Source organism: Mya arenaria, chromosome 9 (assembly GCF_026914265.1).
Source record: "Mya arenaria isolate MELC-2E11 chromosome 9, ASM2691426v1".
Classification (NCBI taxonomy): domain Eukaryota; kingdom Metazoa; phylum Mollusca; class Bivalvia; order Myida; family Myidae; genus Mya; species Mya arenaria.
This window is the reverse complement of record NC_069130.1, coordinates 51,910,952-51,930,702: the sequence shown is the minus strand read 5'-3', so window position 1 is coordinate 51,930,702 and position 19,751 is coordinate 51,910,952. Positions and strand designations below refer to the sequence as shown.

Genomic DNA, 19,751 nt, shown 5'->3' with positions numbered 1-19,751 from the left:
CATAACTGTGATTTAAATGTAATCGTATTTCTAATTTGTTTCGGACACGGAGCAATTCGGATAACACTTGATGTTAAAATTGTTAAGTAAATATAAAAGACACTATTTGCTATTGGTGGACTGTAACAGGGAAAACCCACATAACAATTTGTCAGTAATACCTGTGACAACCAGACATCAGTCCAAATAATTGTATGTTGACTGCCTTTTTTTTACGATTTTTGATATGGCAAATCCTTCACATATTTGTTTTGTACCAAAAGCGGCTAGTTATTCCGATCAGGATTCCGGGACAAAGCATATTGCGTCTATAAAATATTATATAAACAAGAAAAATTACGAGATAATGTTATTTAACATTAGTTCCGTAAATAAAAAAAAATAATATTCAACAAATAATATTAATAATGAGTTTGATGGGTTTTCTTCATTTCATTCTGTCATAAATTATGAAATATACTTAAAAGGCACCTGCAAGGCTGCAGTTAACAGTTTTAAAACAATCGGAACAATTCGGCCATGGCTGAGTTGTAGTCCAAATAATTGTATGTTGACAATATTTTTTTACGATTTTTGATATGGCAAATCCTTCACATACAAATTGTTTTGTACCAAAAGTGGGTAGTAATTCCGATCGGGATTCCGGGTTAAAGCATATTGAGTCTATAAAATATCATAAAAACAAGAAATATTACAAGATAATGTTATTTTATATTAGTTCCGTACACCACAACATAAACATCCAATGAGTACTATGAGTTTGATGGGTTTTTCTTCGTTTCATTCTGTCAAAACATAATGATATATACATGCAAGGCTGCAGTTCACAATTTTACATCAATCGGAACACTTTGGCCATGGTGCATGTATTTACGTGGTCTATCTCGAAGCTTGTCACAGGTGGCCGAGTTATTATGATAGTGTCGATTTGTTCTGCTTGGCATAATTGTTGTCTGTGTCAGTCAAGATTTGTTTTATTGGAAAGCTTTGCACTTAATATAGATATAAACTTTTATTATCCAGTTCAAACATAAAATACTTCACTAAATACAATTTCAATATATTTTCAAACCCCCTGGATTTTGCACAAACCCGTTAAGACTTAAGGGATTGGAAGAATTCCGTATAACAAGTCTATTATTTTAGACTAAACCAGACCTCTGCTAAGAAAGCCTTTATCAGTTGAGCAAGCCTTGCATGAAATGTCAAAAAGTATCGGTATTGGTAGTAACAGGCATAGGCTAACTGGTTGAATGCCAGAATCTGAACATTTTTAAGACTATTGTCTTAAAGAGTTTTGTCAGGAAATTTCATCCAATTTTAATTGAGATATTGTGCAAACAAACAGATATACAGAAAAACAACCTCCGGAAGTGTCCGATATTGCTTACACAACCTGTTAATACTTGCCCCTCGAAATCACATGTATATGAAATCATGATTAATACCAATATAGTTTAAATTTAACAATTACCTATGGAGTTAAGAGTTTGTTTCTCAAAAGTTTAATGCTGTTTTTCAAACACAGAATTCACAAAAGAAGTGAAGTGAAGTGAGATTTCTTATTATAAAAATGTTGAATGTAGGTCAACATAACGTTGAAGCGTTATTCCTGTATGATTGACCATGTATAAGGTCATGATGACTCATCTTATCCAGTGCTCCAGCCAGGTTTTGAAAAGGGCAAGGTGATACATCAGAAAGGGCACTGAAAACAAAGTCCGGGTAGACATGGCTTGATGTGGGGATTCTACTAGAAGTCACTTGGTGAGAGGTCTGGGTTGTATTGTGGATGTTGTAAAACTTCAAGACTGTACTGCAGTCATCGGCATTAGTCTTTTTGGATGCATATAAGCCCGAATTCATATATATATATATATATATATATATATATATATATATATATATATATATGAATTGAATATATATATATATATAGTTTTGTATGACCGTGCATGTGGGTGGATCAATGGTAATTTAACCCACGTAACGGGCAGATGAATGGGAAGTGGGCAGATGGGAATCTGCCCATATATACGGTGGTCTAATTTGAATGCAAATGACTTGTTGCGTAAAATTTTGAGTAAAGCGGGTCTGCCCACTTTCACTCTGCTGGAGTTGTGGGATGAAAATAACGTGTACTAGTTGCTTTCCTTAGTCTTGGTTGCGCGATAGATTCACAACTGGATCACCTCGGCGATTATGGATAGGCGATTTCTATTTCCGAAGTTGTCGGAAATCACCGAGTAGTTACGCTTCACTGCGCATGTCTTTTCCAAGTACTTCCGTATTATTTTCTGGAGCAGCATGTACTAAGTATTCGTGTACTACAGTAAACTGGCATCATGCGACCTACTGCACGGCTTAAACCAAGAGACAAGGCGCTCTATTTTATCAAGTTGGACAAAGACCAAGATGGTTATACAGTGAAAGATTTCGTCTTCAAAGGTAAAGTTATTGTAGGCTGTGTGAGCCGGGCGGGATCTGGTCATCGTAGCCTCGCCATCTCGCATTAGGGCCTGTTTTGAGGCATGTCATCTCGTACCGTAGTCGAAATAAGTCGCTTTGATGTTACTGTCTGTTTTAAGGCAAAAAGAAAGGAGATCGTATTCAAAACGGGGCTGAATATTTAGTAATTTACCAGTAGGCGAGTAGTTCTCGGACACTAGTAGTTCTCGGACACTCACGATTTTCGCCTCATTTTGGAAGTTACATATCAAGCACCTGATTTCAATCAATCAGGTGTTTGAAAAGTTTCAGCAGGTACCAAATATTTTCATTAGGTAAGGATTATAAGACATTAAATTCCAAAAGTTTCCAGCAGCCAATTGTATAAACGTGGATAAGTCCTAACCAGCGGTTATCTTTTGGTTATCTCCCTGGTTTGGTCAAGTTATCTGAAAACCGATTGTATAAAAATTAAGTTATCCTAACCAGCGCGTGATTCGGCTAACTTTTGGACAAAATTTAACCGGACTCGAAGAGTTTGGTTAGCTGATTTAACCAAAACAAAGATGGCCGACCTTGACATAGTGAACGCTAGGCGACCTCAACAATTTCGCAGGATAGATAGACAAACGGACGAAGACAACGACGAGGAAGTACGTAAACGGTATAGATTCACTCCGCACAACATAGACAGATTGGAACGACTGATAGGCCACAGACTTGAGCGACCGACTCGCAGAAATCAACCCTTGACACCACGGCAACAGATTATGATTGCTTTACGTTTTTACGCCACTGGGAATTTTTTACAAGTAATAGGGGATACATTTGGGGTAGATGTTGCCACGGTTTCAAGGGTTGTAACTGCAGTGACCGACTGTATTTTTGACATGAAGGACAGCGCGATTCAATTTCCGACGACAGACAGACATAGACACAGGACTAAGACTGGATTTCATGCCATAAGGGGATTCCCGTCTGTGATATCAGCGGTAGACGGAACGCACGTAAGAATACAAACGCCCAGTGATGACGAGGAGCAGTGTGTCAATAGAAAACATTTTCACAGCATTAACGTGCAAGCCAGCTGCGACCATAGAGGTAACGAAAATTTGAGTACTATGAGTTTGATGGGTTTTTCTTCGTTTCATTCTGTCAAAACATAATGATATATACATGCAAGGCTGCAGTTCACAATTTTACATCAATCGGAACACTTTGGCCATGGTGCATGTATTTACGTGGTCTATCTCGAAGCTTGTCACAGGTGGCCGAGTTATTATGATAGTGTCGATTTGTTCTGCTTGGCATAATTGTTGTCTGTGTCAGTCAAGATTTGTTTTATTGGAAAGCTTTGCACTTAATATAGATATAAACTTTTATTATCCAGTTCAAACATAAAATACTTCACTAAATACAATTTCAATATATTTTCAAACCCCCTGGATTTTGCACAAACCCGTTAAGACTTAAGGGATTGGAAGAATTCCGTATAACAAGTCTATTATTTTAGACTAAACCAGACCTCTGCTAAGAAAGCCTTTATCAGTTGAGCAAGCCTTGCATGAAATGTCAAAAAGTATCGGTATTGGTAGTAACAGGCATAGGCTAACTGGTTGAATGCCAGAATCTGAACATTTTTAAGACTATTGTCTTAAAGAGTTTTGTCAGGAAATTTCATCCAATTTTAATTGAGATATTGTGCAAACAAACAGATATACAGAAAAACAACCTCCGGAAGTGTCCGATATTGCTTACACAACCTGTTAATACTTGCCCCTCGAAATCACATGTATATGAAATCATGATTAATACCAATATAGTTTAAATTTAACAATTACCTATGGAGTTAAGAGTTTGTTTCTCAAAAGTTTAATGCTGTTTTTCAAACACAGAATTCACAAAAGAAGTGAAGTGAAGTGAGATTTCTTATTATAAAAATGTTGAATGTAGGTCAACATAACGTTGAAGCGTTATTCCTGTATGATTGACCATGTATAAGGTCATGATGACTCATCTTATCCAGTGCTCCAGCCAGGTTTTGAAAAGGGCAAGGTGATACATCAGAAAGGGCACTGAAAACAAAGTCCGGGTAGACATGGCTTGATGTGGGGATTCTACTAGAAGTCACTTGGTGAGAGGTCTGGGTTGTATTGTGGATGTTGTAAAACTTCAAGACTGTACTGCAGTCATCGGCATTAGTCTTTTTGGATGAATATAAGCCCGAATTCATATATATATATATATATATATATATATATATATATATATATATATATATATATGAATTGAATATATATATATATATAGTTTTGTATGACCGTGCATGTGGGTGGATCAATGGTAATTTAACCCACGTAACGGGCAGATGAATGGGAAGTGGGCAGATGGGAATCTGCCCATATATACGGTGGTCTAATTTGAATGCAAATGACTTGTTGCGTAAAATTTTGAGTAAAGCGGGTCTGCCCACTTTCACTCTGCTGGAGTTGTGGGATGAAAATAACGTGTACTAGTTGCTTTCCTTAGTCTTGGTTGCGCGATAGATTCACAACTGGATCACCTCGGCGATTATGGATAGGCGATTTCTATTTCCGAAGTTGTCGGAAATCACCGAGTAGTTACGCTTCACTGCGCATGTCTTTTCCAAGTACTTCCGTATTATTTTCTGGAGCAGCATGTACTAAGTATTCGTGTACTACAGTAAACTGGCATCATGCGACCTACTGCACGGCTTAAACCAAGAGACAAGGCGCTCTATTTTATCAAGTTGGACAAAGACCAAGATGGTTATACAGTGAAAGATTTCGTCTTCAAAGGTAAAGTTATTGTAGGCTGTGTGAGCCGGGCGGGATCTGGTCATCGTAGCCTCGCCATCTCGCATTAGGGCCTGTTTTGAGGCATGTCATCTCGTACCGTAGTCGAAATAAGTCGCTTTGATGTTACTGTCTGTTTTAAGGCAAAAAGAAAGGAGATCGTATTCAAAACGGGGCTGAATATTTAGTAATTTACCAGTAGGCGAGTAGTTCTCGGACACTAGTAGTTCTCGGACACTCACGATTTTCGCCTCATTTTGGAAGTTACATATCAAGCACCTGATTTCAATCAATCAGGTGTTTGAAAAGTTTCAGCAGGTACCAAATATTTTCATTAGGTAAGGATTATAAGACATTAAATTCCAAAAGTTTCCAGCAGCCAATTGTATAAACGTGGATAAGTCCTAACCAGCGGTTATCTTTTGGTTATCTCCCTGGTTTGGTCAAGTTATCTGAAAACCGATTGTATAAAAATTAAGTTATCCTAACCAGCGCGTGATTCGGCTAACTTTTGGACAAAATTTAACCGGACTCGAAGAGTTTGGTTAGCTGATTTAACCAAAACAAAGATGGCCGACCTTGACATAGTGAACGCTAGGCGACCTCAACAATTTCGCAGGATAGATAGACAAACGGACGAAGACAACGACGAGGAAGTACGTAAACGGTATAGATTCACTCCGCACAACATAGACAGATTGGAACGACTGATAGGCCACAGACTTGAGCGACCGACTCGCAGAAATCAACCCTTGACACCACGGCAACAGATTATGATTGCTTTACGTTTTTACGCCACTGGGAATTTTTTACAAGTAATAGGGGATACATTTGGGGTAGATGTTGCCACGGTTTCAAGGGTTGTAACTGCAGTGACCGACTGTATTTTTGACATGAAGGACAGCGCGATTCAATTTCCGACGACAGACAGACATAGACACAGGACTAAGACTGGATTTCATGCCATAAGGGGATTCCCGTCTGTGATATCAGCGGTAGACGGAACGCACGTAAGAATACAAACGCCCAGTGATGACGAGGAGCAGTGTGTCAATAGAAAACATTTTCACAGCATTAACGTGCAAGCCAGCTGCGACCATAGAGGTAACGAAAATTTCGTTGTACTGTTTAATGAATTAGTTCTGAATAACAAAAGCAACTTTATTGTAGTAAGATTTACATGAAACATAGATACACTTACCTTAATTTTTATAAATCCATGTATGAATATTATTCGGGAGATGATGTAGTGGCGATGTCTGCATAATATCCCAGGAATCGCCACTACAGTCTACAACAGTCAACATGCCTGGCTGATTTAATTTTTCAACTGATTTAAATCTCAAACGTGTAGAGGTCGTGACGTAATTTTTACTGAATTCCATGTAATATTTTTCAACAGCTATCTATAGTCTTTTTCTATAAATGATAGGGGCACCATATGGGGTATTTGCATTGTACTATTGTTTAAGTACTATGTACAATTTACAGTATGGTGATCTTGAAAAAAAGAAATTCTTTAAAGTATGATAATGTATTGTTTGTGTTTCACAGGTGTATTTACAAGCATAAATGCCATCTGGCCGGGCAGTACGCACGATGCCCATGTATTTAGGACCTCGGAATTGTTCCACTTCATGGAAACACATCATCATGGTAAATGTTATTTAATATAATTAAGGCATATATGTCACATTCATGAAGTACTCATTCCAACTTACTAATATAATGTATGAGCTTGTAGTGAATATAATTATTATTTGATTTCTTAACTCTGATATAATATATGTTAGAGATGAACTGAAATTAAATCATGTTTTTTCATGAATACAAATTTAATTAATTGTACTTAAAAAATAGCAATTGTATTTACATGAATATATTTCATTTCCAGGCCTTGAAGATGGCATACTGCTAGGGGACAGTGCCTACCCTTGCAAGCCTTACATGCTCACCCCATACCTGCACCCAGGTAATGTTGCATGCACTTGTGCAAAACATTCCTATTAATGCTGATTTTATCCTTATTTCTTTTATTTTAATTTGGATTAATATTTGATTATGATACCCAAGAATTAAGGCAGCGTAGTTTCCATAGTTGATGCAAGCTGCTTATGTATGTTTGTTATAATGATGATGGTGTTGGTGGTGATGATGATTTTGATGATGGAGTTTGTTCTTGTTGTTGTTGTGGTTTGGTAGTTGTAGCATTTTGAGGATTATCATGCTGCTTATATCACGTTGATGATGATGAGGATGATGATTACAGTGGTGATGGCGATGGTGATTACGGTAGTCATAATAATTATGTTTACAGTTGTGATGGTGGTGGTGGTGGTGGTGATGATGATGACAATGATGATGCTGATAATGATGATGATGATATATTTTCAGCAAATGAAGCACAGCAACATTTCAATGATGCGCATTGCTCCACAAGAAATGTTATAGAAAGAGCCTTTGGTGTATTGAAGAGGCGATTTCATATACTACATACAGAGGTATACCAATGTTCTATGAACTCCAATGTTTTTTCAAATGCCTATGTACTAATAATTATTGTTAATTAAATGCACAACATATGTCAATCATGGTTGTTTTTGAAAAAGGTATACTTGTTGAATCATAAATACATTGTATGTTGTGATTTTTTCCTTAAATCAGATCCGGATGAAGCCACTGAAAGTAAGTAAGATTGTGGTATGTTGTGTTGTATTACACAACCTTGCAAAGCTGTGGGGAGAACCCGAAGAATTTCCGCCCGAGGATGACCAGCAGCCCCCTACTGTTCTGAACCATGACGATGACATGTCCGGAAAGGCAGTTCGGGAGTACATTACAATGCAATACTTCAGGTTTGACTATTTTTATACTGGCTAGCTTCCTTTTCCATTTGTAAAACACTAAGGCATTACATTTCCAAAAAAATACAAACAACTTATTACTAACATGTATGACATTTGTTATTAGTTTAAAAAGACCTTTTGAACTGTGTTACAAATTTAAGATTTACAAGTTTTATACTGGCCCTGATAATTGAAAATTATTAAATTAAACAACACATGCATCATCAAAAAGTCATACATTTTACAAACTACTTACAGAAAACTATATATGCTATATAACATATGTAAACTATCTGCAACAGGTATGAACTGCAACAACTACAACACAATTATAATATGGGTCTGACTGTAATTAAGATACACTGACATTTTTTCTGTGTTGCATGTAAATTTTTCATTAAATTTTAAGACCAGAAATACAGACAATGCTATAAGTATTTATTACTGTTAATGAACACAAGCATTGTTTTATTCTATTTACAGTTGACAAGGAACATTTGACAAGGATGGAGACCACTTTCATGATCATCAATTTCCACCAGGTGGTTTAAACTGATATAAACAAGTGTCTTTTATCAATGGCCCTGTGTATGTGTACATTTTAACAACAGTGGTGACCACATTTGATGAAATTTAATGCTTGTGTCTGAATTGAGTTTCTCTAGTTCATGGCATTTCATAACACTTTTATTAAACGATACTGTGATGCTTATAAACATTATTGAATGGTTGAAATTGTAATTACAATGTATGTGATTTATTTTTGAATTTAGAGTTATATGGCATGGTAGAATTGACTGCATCATACAAGTTGATTTATTTCCATAAAAAAAGACAAAAATGTACATTTTTAGTGAATAAGAAACTTATTATTACATTGATCATTTCTGAATGTGATTATCACAAAAACCAAAATTTTATTCCAAAAGGATCATGTCTGACAAGATATCTAGCATTTACTGTTACTTTTTAAATATAATGTGATAGTTAAAAACATTGTTACTGTTTGTTTTCATTGTTAATGTGAGTCTGTGATAGTTAAAAACATTGTTATTGTCTGTTTTCATTGTTACTGTGAGTCTGTGATAGTTAAAAACAGTGTTACTGTCTTTTTGCATTGTTAATGTGAGTCTGTGATAGTTAAAAACATTTGTTATGGTCCATTTTTAATTGTAACTGTGAGTCTGTGATAGTTAAGAACATTTTTATGGTCCATTTTCATTACTACTGTGAGTCTGTGATAGTTAATACATTGTTACTGTCTGTTGTCATTGTTAACTATGTATCAACATGTTTCTATTTTGTGAGTTGTACTGACAAAGAAAACCATGAATAATATCACAGAAACATCCACATTTTGTTCATTCTCTACATTGTTGGTAGAAAAAACATTTTGCTGTATTACTGTGCATTGAGATGCAGATGAAGTTATATTGACAAATATGAAATTTTAAAAATATGCACAAAACAGCAACAACCGGAGATGTTTGTCAAACATTATGCCCCCATGAGCAGCATGTTGTCAGGATTGTATTGATAATTAAATGAAATATGTATTATCCGAAATGACAATTTATTTGTCACTGACATTGTATGCCGCTGAGACAGTATCAAGACAATGACCATTCAAAGTATGAGTATAGAGCGTGTTGTGGCCATGGCCTTTGACTCTATGACCTCAAAATCCATATGAGTCATCATGCAGCTGGTCGCCAAATACCTGAATGTCAAGTTTGATGGCCATGGCTGCAGGCACTCTAAAGTTATCACACAGACAAGCTTTTTTCATTCAAGGTCACTGTGACATTGAACTTTGATCTGATGAATCCGAAAATTAAGGGGGCATCTACTGGCCAGACCCAGCCTACATGTCAAGTTTGATGATCATAGGTCCAGGCATTGTTGAAATATCACTGGGAGAAGCTTTACTACTTTTTTGCATTAAAGGTCAACGTGACCTTTAACTCTGGCTCAATGATCCCAAACTCAAAAGGGGGTCACCGTCATCTACTAATTAGGGCCAACCTTCATGTAAAGTTTGATGATCATAGGTCAATGAATTTTTAAGTTTGCCTTAAAGGTCACTGTTGTTGACCTTTAACCTGATGACCCCTTAAATCAATATGGGTCATTTACTGTTCCGGCCCAAATTCCATATCAATATTTATGCAAAAAGCTACAGAAACAAGTTTGATGACCATAGGTCTAAGGATTGTCGAGTTATCACTCGGACAAGCTTTGGTCTACGGACGGACAGACATGTGCAAAGTAATATACCCCTCTTCTTCAAAGGGGGGCATAATAACTTGAGTAGCATGTATACAGCATTAAAAGTAAAAATGCAATTTCATATGAAAAGTATATCTTTACAGATATTTCTTGCTTAGAAAAGTCAGCACAGTTGTTGCCGCATCAAAGAACTTCTTCTCTGACTTCTTGGCAGCTGTGGCTTCAACATAATATGCTGTCTGCACTTCCTTTAAGGTTCTTGGTTTCCTGTTTAAAACATTTGAAGAAATATCACACAGTTCATAGTGGTGAATAATCCTGAAAAAAACTCATATACAACATACAATTATATTGTTTTCAAGTATTCAATTATTACTCATCAATACAACAGTTAAGAATGCACTCTTACTCCCAAATGAAATTTACCACCATTGATACAAATGTTTTGATATGTCAAAAAGGATGAATAAATGTCAAAATCAATGGTTCTTAAGAAGGGTAACAAATTTTATTTGAAAGAAAGGTGCATTAAATGTGGTATATACACCTTATGAGACTATAGAAGATCACAGTAAAACTTTTATCATTCACCAATCGTTTAATATTTTTTTCTGTTTTCGACTATTAAATGCACAGCTACAATACTATCAGTATTAAAATTGATATTTTCCAAATGCATTATTTTATGAGTAGTTAAAGGTTTATCACTTAAAATATATGACTGTTGAACATGTGTTTAGATTGATTTTGATTAATAGTGTCACTTTAAGTATTTGGTGTATTTAAAATATAAGAAAATAATGGACAATCATACTTTGACTTTGTCTTGAATTCCACATTTGGGCCAGCTGAAAATCAAAAATGATACACAAATATTACTTACTACAGCTTTTAACATTAATTTTGATTAGTGATTACTTTCATGTTTAGTAAATTCATATGACACACTAACAAACAGTACATGGTATGGTATTATTTCCATGTTACATGTTGTACTGTTCTGTGGTAATATAATAAGAACATTGAATAACAGACCATTGTGTATGCAAAGTTGTGGGTCATACCTGAAACAGGATTCATGCTATGTGTGAATTCTGTACAACCGTTTAACAAAAACTAATTATAATTATTGAAATACATGCACACAATACGTCAATTGTATTCGCTGACTACTAGCTGGTAGGCTGAGCTTATTAGATCCTGCATAGCTGATCAGAGACCACTGCACATGTATGTCAATGCCAAAAAGGGAAGCAGGCATTCAACACATATACACAAGAAGGAATAGAAGTGTTGATAAATATTTTCATATAACATTTCAATCCCATCCAAATTCAGCTTGTTACCTTTCCTTTTCCCCGTGCTACTTGGTTCTTTTGTACAGGAATTGGCAAACATATCGCAGAAAGGCATATCTGTAGATAGAAACAATTTTATAGGATATTGAGTTGTAAAAAAAGAACATACTGATTTTACACATGTATGTTGCTTTTTCCTAGTATTAAATATTCAAAAGACTGTGTTTCACTATCCATGCAGTAACAATTAAGTAATGTAAACAAATGTTTGTTGTTGTTTTTTTCAAATAAATTACCCTTAGTGTCTTCTCGGATGTCAACCTTTGTCTCAGTACCCTCTATGTCATCCAAGTCTGCCTCGCCTTAAAAAGTAGTAAACAAAGGAATGGTAAAGGCCATGAATTTATACATTAAAAAATATCCAAAAATGTTTAAGCTTTAATTGGCCAATTGTAATTGGTTTTTATTTTAACAGTTATTATTTTGTGTGTGTGTGTGGGGGGGGGGGAGGCGTAACTTATCATAACTTATAACATTCTTTTCATTATCATGACTTTTATACCATATAAATATACCACTCATTGCCATTCAAGGTAGTCTTTAAAAAAAAAAAATTAAAAACATGAAGAAAAGAGTTCTAATATATTTGTAATTAATCAGTTATTATACTGTATTCATATAACAGATAGATGCATGTTGCCATTCTGTGTGAATGCCATCCACTTATGCATACCCGAACTACATGCCACCTCAAACATGCTCCAAGTCCTGGATGGACTGCCAGTCAATGCTGAAATATATTTATAAAAATGAATCGATAATTAATAATGATTCAATAATTCCCCACAGGAGCCCCGTTTTATACAGCCTATTCCATTTCCTTACAGTTATAATTATGGGTATATATTTTTTTAAGGATAAATATAAATACACTTTCTTATCATCATACTTTAAGGCCTCAAGCCTTGACAAATACGGACATTTATTAGAATGTTGGAAATTAGTGGTTTTTACCCAGAAAATGTATGTTTGTTTACAAAAGTGCATTCTCACAAATTAGACACCCCTACGACAGACTGGTCCAACTTCAAAACACACACGGGTTTAAATGTGTAAACTTGCGATCGAGTCGAGTCATTGTGACATTGAGAGCGGATCAATATAGGTGTACCAAAACTAATTTATAACTGCTAATATACGTATTGGATTAAATGGCATTGTTAAACTTATGTGATGAAGGAGTTCTGTTTCATATATTCACTTGTTTATCTTGGAAATATTTACCATCGAAACCTAGCAGGTTGAACGGGTCTTTTTGAGGTTCGTCCTGCCTGTTCACGGCAACTGGAATTTGACATACATGTGATTTAAAGTGGATTCAAAAATGGATTATTTTTTTTGCGGGGGGGGGGGGGAATGGATTGTACAAAATATTCGGTAAGTCATATTGCAATTGAAAATTTGGTTTTCGCCAGAATGTTAGCTTCCTTTGAATAAACTTTATTCCAGTTGTTTATGTTTAATTATAATTAACTTAAATTATATCATAACTGTAATCAATGTTTAGTCTTTAACTTTTTCAAGGTCGATTACCGAAACTTTTATTATTACTCGCAACTAATTCTGGGCATTATCATTAAGTCAATCATCTATGTCACATTAACCTGGTTTGTATTACAACGTTGTAAAATAATAAATATCACGACTATTTAAATTTCAAAAAATCTTATAATGCATATAAAGAGTGATGAATATAAGCAAATACCTATTGCCGACTCCGATGCTGATGACCCGGGAATGCCGCTGAAGGCAGGCGTCCCCTTCATATCCTGTATTATTGCCAAAGTGGTGTCATCCGGGATAGGCATCGGCTTACCCCCACCCGTCTGCCTGGCGTTGGCATTTTCTTTGGCAACGACAGCCTTGGCACAGCTCACCATCTTTCGATGTTTTTCTTGGAGTAAATTTAAAAAAAAATCCATATTGTTTTGTATCAAATAACACTTAAAAGGCTAGTAAATAAAACATTGGATAAATAATCTTAAATAAAGCCATCAGAAATATCAAATAGGCACTGGAGGAGCAAATTAAATAAAAAAGAAAATTGCGTTTGTCATTAATTTATACTGGTATGTATTTACATATTAATTATGTTTTTATATGTGTTATATCATCAACAAAATAACAAGATTCAATACCTTTAACCTCATCGACCGTGCGAAATGCACGGCCGACAGCATTAACTGCTTGTGTAATTTTCATCCAAGCATTGTCCTGCTGTACTTTGGTGTTTCCCCCGACTTTGTTTGCAAATTTTTTCCCTAAAAGATCGCCACAGCCGACGAAACCTTCCCTTATTGCGGCCTTTTCTACATCGGAAAAATTACTAGATCGTTTTTTTTCGATTAGCTGTGGCGTCAACTGTGAAGTCAGCCATGTTTTTGATGTTTCAGACGACACACTGTTTACAAATACGGCAAAACGCGCACTGACCGGAACCATGCTATCGATGCATTATGGGATCGTTTTGGTTAGGTTAACTATAACCTATTTGGATATCTCGATAACCGTAATGGTTAACTTAGCCGCTGCATTTTTTGCGTTTATACAAACGGATAAACGGTTTGGATAAAATGGCCAACTTGGTTAAAGTTAACCGCTGGACAACTATAACCAGCGGTTAAATCTAACCAACTTTTATACAATTGGCTGGTTGTTTACAAAATCACATTTTGCCTCCGGTGGGAATCACAATTTTAGTGCGCATGCTCAAAAAGTACAACTTAAAATACGGGCAACAGTTAGGTTAAACTATTAGTTCGGTACTGGTATACTTCCTTTTTTGACGCAGACGACATTCTGCATTTACGAAAATATTCTAGTCTAAAATAATAGACGTGTTATACGGGATTCTTCCAATCCCTAACGTCTAAACGGGAATGTGCAAAAAACAGGGGTGTTTTAAAAATATTGAAATTGTTTTAAATGAAGTATTTTATGGTTGAAATTGATCATAAAGAGTTATATTCATATTTCACCATGTAAGTGAAAGGTTATTTTGCACTAAACAAATATTTAATGCATTAAAACAAGTTGTTTACCTTTCCAATAAAATGAAAGTTGACTGACACAGACAACAATTATGCGAAGGGGAACAACTCGATACAATCGTAAGGGTCACGGACACTACGGACCATGGACATTACGGACCAGACATTTCGGACCAGATTTAGGGACATTACGGACCATCTTCAAAAACCTACGGACCATGATTTATAATGTTTTTAAACATTTTTTTTTTTATTTTTCAAATAATTGTTAGAAATACATAGGTCTTTAACACCTTTTGGAATTTCACAAGATTTTATATTGAACCATTGATCTATTCGAACTTCACGGGATTTTTCACAGTTATATGGAAGATATAACGTCATACTGAGCACTCATATTCAAGTATTTATTAACAAATTAAAAACTAATGAGTGAATAATTAAAAAAAAAATGTTTAAATCATGGTCCGTAAGATTCCGAACATGGTCCGTAATGTCCCTAAATCTGGTCCGTAATGTCTGGTCCGTAATGTCCATGGTCCGTAGTGTCCGTAATTCAATCGTAATAACTCGGCCTCCTCCAACAAAGCTTCAAGATAGACCTCGTTATACAATCGTAACAACTCGGCCATGGCCGAAATGTTCCGAGCGATTTAAAACTGTGCCCTAGAGCCTTGCAGGTGCCCTTCATGTATATATCGTTATGTTTTGACAGAATGAAATGAAGAAAAGCCGTCAAACTCATAATTATAAGTTGGATATTAATTTTTTGTGCTGAAATTCTGATTGAAATCAAGGATTGTCTCAATGTTAAGGTGGTCTAAATGGGGGAACTTAACTGTAATTATTTTCAGATGCCATTGTTTCTATGATTTTTGGAATACAGTTTTGAACTTTTTGTAAGATCTGGAACAGTTTTATCCATCTTAAATCTAACCCATAGTTAGTAGTTGTTCCCCATTGATGCAGTGGTTGGAACTTAGGAGCTCATTCAATAAGCATCTTAGTGAATATTTTCAACTTAGTGAGAATTTTGTAATATTTGACATCGATTATTTTAAATACCCACTACTTTTCATCCGATTTATTCATATAATGCATATATTGTTTAGACCATTTTCTTGCTTATTTTCATACTTTTGGTGTACAAACATTGTTCGTTTTCTTAAAATTCAAATTAGAAAAAAGGCAATTTTTCACTAAGTTGAAAATTGTTACTAAGATGCTTATTGAATACGGCCCCTGTTCGAAAATTAATGTTTTACCGCTTAAACCGTTACTAACGGTTAATGAAAATTGCACAAAACATCAATTTTTGAACTTAAATATAAAAATCTGCGATCTAATTTTTGTCAGCAGTCTTATATAACTGGTTTCCATGGATTTTCGCAAAAATTGGCTCATTCCAAGACAAAAAAAAAGTTGTCAAAACATTCAATCTGTGAAAGTGCAACTTTAACATGAACTTTGACAATTCTGTAATACAAGACTATGCTATACTTAGGGCTGCTGTACCTAAACTTTATTAGAAGTGATCAGAAGTAGGTCCTGTTGAATAATGTATCCTCTCCTTAAAAACTGGAAAGTTGTGTTCTTCACCATTAGAATGTCGACATTGTGTTATGACGTGCACAACATTTGGCTTCTTAGTGCAAAGGTCAAGGTTATTGCCTTTATAATGATTATCAATAAATACAAGGGGTATTTCTCTATGAATTTAGAAATTATGAATGGATTTAAACTAAACTTACACGGATAGTGTTTAAGCCAGAAATGAAAAAGGGGAGGGTGCTTTCTTTAAAGGGAAAAAAATGCGCACAATATTTGCTTTGTATTGTTGAAACACGTCCATGTACCTTATCAAAGTCCATTTTATGGCATGTTCATGCATTCATAGTAAAAATATCCCTATTGAATCCTCATAATTATTCTCCCTTGTTCATTTACACTTTTCTAACCAACTTGGGTTGCTGTCACAGCTGTTTTTTAGCTTGACTATTCGAAGAATAAGGAGGGCTATACTACTTGCCCTGACGTCGGCGTCTTGTTAAAGTTTTAGGGCAAGTCGGGATTTTCACTGTTTTAATGGTCTATTATATAGCTCATCATATTTGTTGTTTGATTTCAGGTCACAGTATCAACAGTGACTCAGATGAGACCAATGTGGAACAATCCTCTCCAGTTACAGCTGTTGAAGACCAACTGACATGTACAGCCAGAGTTGAAAGTCCTTCCTTCCAAGATAACACACCTGATGCGTCTGACACAAACACCGTACATCAGACTTCCAGCACTGAAGGGGACACACTTGAGACCAATGTGGAACAATCCTCTTCAGTTACAGCTGTTGAAGACCAACTGACATGTACAGCCAGAGTTGAAAGTCCTTCCTTCCAAGCTAACTCACCTGATGCGTCTGACACAAACACCGTACATCAGACTTCCAGCACGGATGGTGACACACTTGAGACCAATGTGGAACAATCCTCTTCAGTTACAGCTGTTGAAGACCAACTGACATGTACAGCCAGAGTTGAAAGTCCTTCCTTCCAAGCTAACACACCTGATGCGTCTGACACAAACACCGTACATCAGACTTCCAGCACGGATGGTGACACACTTGAGACCAATGTGGAACAATCCTCTTCAGTTACAGCTGTTGAAGACCAACTGACATGTACAGCCAGAGTTGAAAGTCCTTCCTTCCAAGATAACACACCTGATGCGTCTGACACAAACACCGTACATCAGACTTCCAGCACGGATGGTGACACACTTGAGACCAATGTGGAACAATCCTCTTCAGTTACAGCTGTTGAAGACCAACTGACATGTACAGCCAGAGTTGAAAGTCCTTCCTTCCAAGCTAACACACCTGATGCGTCTGACACAAACACCGTACATCAGACTTCCAGCACGGATGGTGACACACTTGAGACCAATGTGGAACAATCCTCTTCAGTTACAGCTGTTGAAGACCAACTGACATGTACAGCCAGAGTTGAAAGTCCTTCCTTCCAAGCTAACACACCTGATGCGTCTGACACAAACACCGTACATCAGACTTCCAGCACGGATGGTGACACACTTGAGACCAATGTGGAACAATCCTCTCCAGTTACAGCTGTTGAAGACCAACTGACATGTACAGCCAGAGTTGAAAGTCCTTCCTTCCAAGATAACACACCTGATGCGTCTGACACAAACACCGTACATCAGACTTCCAGCACTGAAGGGGACACACTTGAAACCAATGTGGAACAATCCTCTTCAGTTACAGCTGTTGAAGACCAACTGACATGTACAGCCAGAGTTGAAAGTCCTTCCTTCCAAGATAACACACAGGGTACGTCTGACACAAACACCGTACATCAGACTTCCAGCACGGATGGTGACACACTTGAAACCAATGTTGAACAATCCTCTTCAGTTACAGCTGTTGAAGACCAACTGACATGTACAGCCAGAGTTGAAAGTCCTTCCTTCCAAGATAACACACAGGGTACGTCTGACACAAACACCGTACATCAGACTTCCAGCACGGATGGTGACACACTTGAAACCAATGTTGAACAATCCTCTTCAGTTACAGCTGTTGAAGACCAACTGACATGTACAGCCAGAGTTGAAAGTCCTTCCTTCCAAGATAACACACAGGGTACGTCTGACACAAACACCGTACATCAGACTTCCAGCACGGATGGTGACACACTTGAAACCAATGTGGAACAATCCTCTTCAGTTACAGCTGTTGAAGACCAACTGACATGTACAGCCAGAGTTGAAAGTCCTTCCTTCCAAGATAACACACCTGATGCGTCTGACACAAACACCGTACATCAGACTTCCAGCACCGATGGTGACACACTTGAGACCAATGTTGAACAATCCTCTCCAGTTACAGCTGATGAAGACCAACTGACATGTACAGCCAGAGTTGAAAGTCCTTCCTTCCAAGATAACACACAGGGTACGTCTGACACAAACACCGTACATCAGACTTCCAGCACCGATGGTGACACACTTGAGACCAATGTGGAACAATCCTCTCCAGTTACAGCTGTTGAAGACCAACTGACATGTACAGCCAGAGTTAAAAGTCCTTCCTTCCAGGATAACACACCTGATGCGTCTGACACAAACACCGTACATCAGACTTCAAGCACGGATGGTGACACACTTGAAACCAGTGTGGAACAATCCTCTCCAGTTACAGCTGTTGAAGACCAACTGACATGTACAGCCAGAGTTGAAAGTCCTTCCTTCCAAGATAACACACCTGATGCGTCTGACACAAACACCGTACATCAGACTTCCAGCACAAATGGTGACACACTTGAGACCAATGTTGAACAATCCTCTCCAGTTACAGCTGTTGAAGACCAACTGCAGGGTTGCCAGCGGACTTGAAAAGTCAGGGAAATTGGGTATTTTTTCAAGGTCAGGGAATTGTCAGGGAATTTTGAAATTTGGTCAGTGAAAAATGAAAATCCTGAAAAGTCAGGGAAAAGTCAGGGAAAAATTATTTCAAAGGTCGAAAAATATATGCATTGAAGGTCTTTCTTGGCTATGGCAGTCTTTAGGCATTTAATATTTGACTTTATCACTCTCACAGTTAAGCATTAAATTCAAATAACAGTAAACTGTGATATTAAGAAGCATTATATGTTAACTTAGTGATTATAATACTATTCTACAAGGATATTGGTGGGAAGGCTGAATACCAAGAACTTTTCACAGTGGTGAAAGACATGCTTATTCTGTCCCATGGCCAGTCATCTGTTGAGAGGGGGTTCTCTGACAATAAGGAGCTATTGAAAGGGAACATGAATAAGCATACCCTTATTACGTACAGACAGGCTTATGATGGCCTCAAATCCCAGGACAAGCCACTCTCCGAGTGTGTCAGCAAGGAGTTACTTCAGAGCTGTAGGCATGCTTACCATAGGTACAGGACTCATGCACAGGAAACAAAGGTAGAGGATGAAAAGAAGCAGAAAGACAAAGAAAGGGAAGAAACTCAAAGGCAACTGGATGATGCAAAGAAGAAAACGGCAAGTCTGA

General features: G+C 36.7%; 4 protein-coding genes across 4 annotated transcripts; 3 read left to right on the top strand and 1 right to left on the bottom strand.

The window, feature by feature from the left end:
* The first annotated feature begins 2,935 nt into the window (after positions 1 to 2,935).
* Positions 2,936 to 3,614, top strand: LOC128246164 (putative nuclease HARBI1). Its single transcript, XM_052964354.1, has one exon. The coding sequence runs from the start codon at positions 3,015 to 3,017 to the stop codon at positions 3,612 to 3,614; it is 600 nt and encodes a 199-aa protein (XP_052820314.1). The 5' UTR covers positions 2,936 to 3,014.
* A 2,140-nt stretch (positions 3,615 to 5,754) lies between these two features.
* Positions 5,755 to 10,266, top strand: LOC128203072 (putative nuclease HARBI1). The gene is made up of 6 exons (XM_052904333.1): positions 5,755 to 6,368; positions 6,819 to 6,920; positions 7,159 to 7,236; positions 7,659 to 7,765; positions 7,929 to 8,119; positions 8,594 to 10,266. The coding sequence occupies exons 1-6, from the start codon at positions 5,834 to 5,836 to the stop codon at positions 8,595 to 8,597; spliced, it is 1,017 nt and encodes a 338-aa protein (XP_052760293.1). The 5' UTR covers positions 5,755 to 5,833; the 3' UTR covers positions 8,598 to 10,266.
* Positions 10,267 to 12,277: 2,011 nt separating this feature from the next.
* On the bottom strand, positions 12,278 to 14,139 carry LOC128246163 (uncharacterized). Its single transcript, XM_052964353.1, has 4 exons — positions 13,836 to 14,139; positions 13,403 to 13,591; positions 12,922 to 12,981; positions 12,278 to 12,427 (listed from the first exon to the last, which is right to left on the bottom strand). The coding sequence occupies exons 1-4, from the start codon at positions 14,137 to 14,139 to the stop codon at positions 12,312 to 12,314; spliced, it is 669 nt and encodes a 222-aa protein (XP_052820313.1). The 3' UTR covers positions 12,278 to 12,311.
* A 1,372-nt stretch (positions 14,140 to 15,511) lies between these two features.
* On the top strand, positions 15,512 to 19,097 carry LOC128246162 (dentin sialophosphoprotein-like). The gene is made up of 2 exons (XM_052964352.1): positions 15,512 to 15,527; positions 16,816 to 19,097. Exons 1-2 carry the CDS (start codon positions 15,512 to 15,514, stop codon positions 19,095 to 19,097), a joined length of 2,298 nt encoding a protein of 765 aa, XP_052820312.1.
* The last annotated feature ends 654 nt before the right edge of the window (positions 19,098 to 19,751 follow it).

Bases quoted from the DNA above. Each gene is read 5' to 3' on its own strand.
- LOC128246164 (XM_052964354.1), top strand. From the start codon at position 3,015: ATGGCCGACCTTGACATAGTGAACGCTAGGCGACCTCAACAATTTCGC.
- LOC128203072 (XM_052904333.1), top strand. From the start codon at position 5,834: ATGGCCGACCTTGACATAGTGAACGCTAGGCGACCTCAACAATTTCGC. The intron at 6,921-7,158 runs GTAAATGTTATT...TTTCATTTCCAG, and splicing joins CATGGAAACACATCATCATG to GCCTTGAAGATGGCATACTG. The intron at 7,766-7,928 runs GTATACCAATGT...TCCTTAAATCAG, and splicing joins TTCATATACTACATACAGAG to ATCCGGATGAAGCCACTGAA.
- LOC128246163 (XM_052964353.1), bottom strand. From the start codon at position 14,139: ATGGTTCCGGTCAGTGCGCGTTTTGCCGTATTTGTAAACAGTGTGTCG. The intron at 13,592-13,835 runs GTATTGAATCTT...ATTTACTCCAAG, and splicing joins CACGGTCGATGAGGTTAAAG to AAAAACATCGAAAGATGGTG. The intron at 12,982-13,402 runs GTATTTGCTTAT...GTCAAATTCCAG, and splicing joins AGCATCGGAGTCGGCAATAG to TTGCCGTGAACAGGCAGGAC.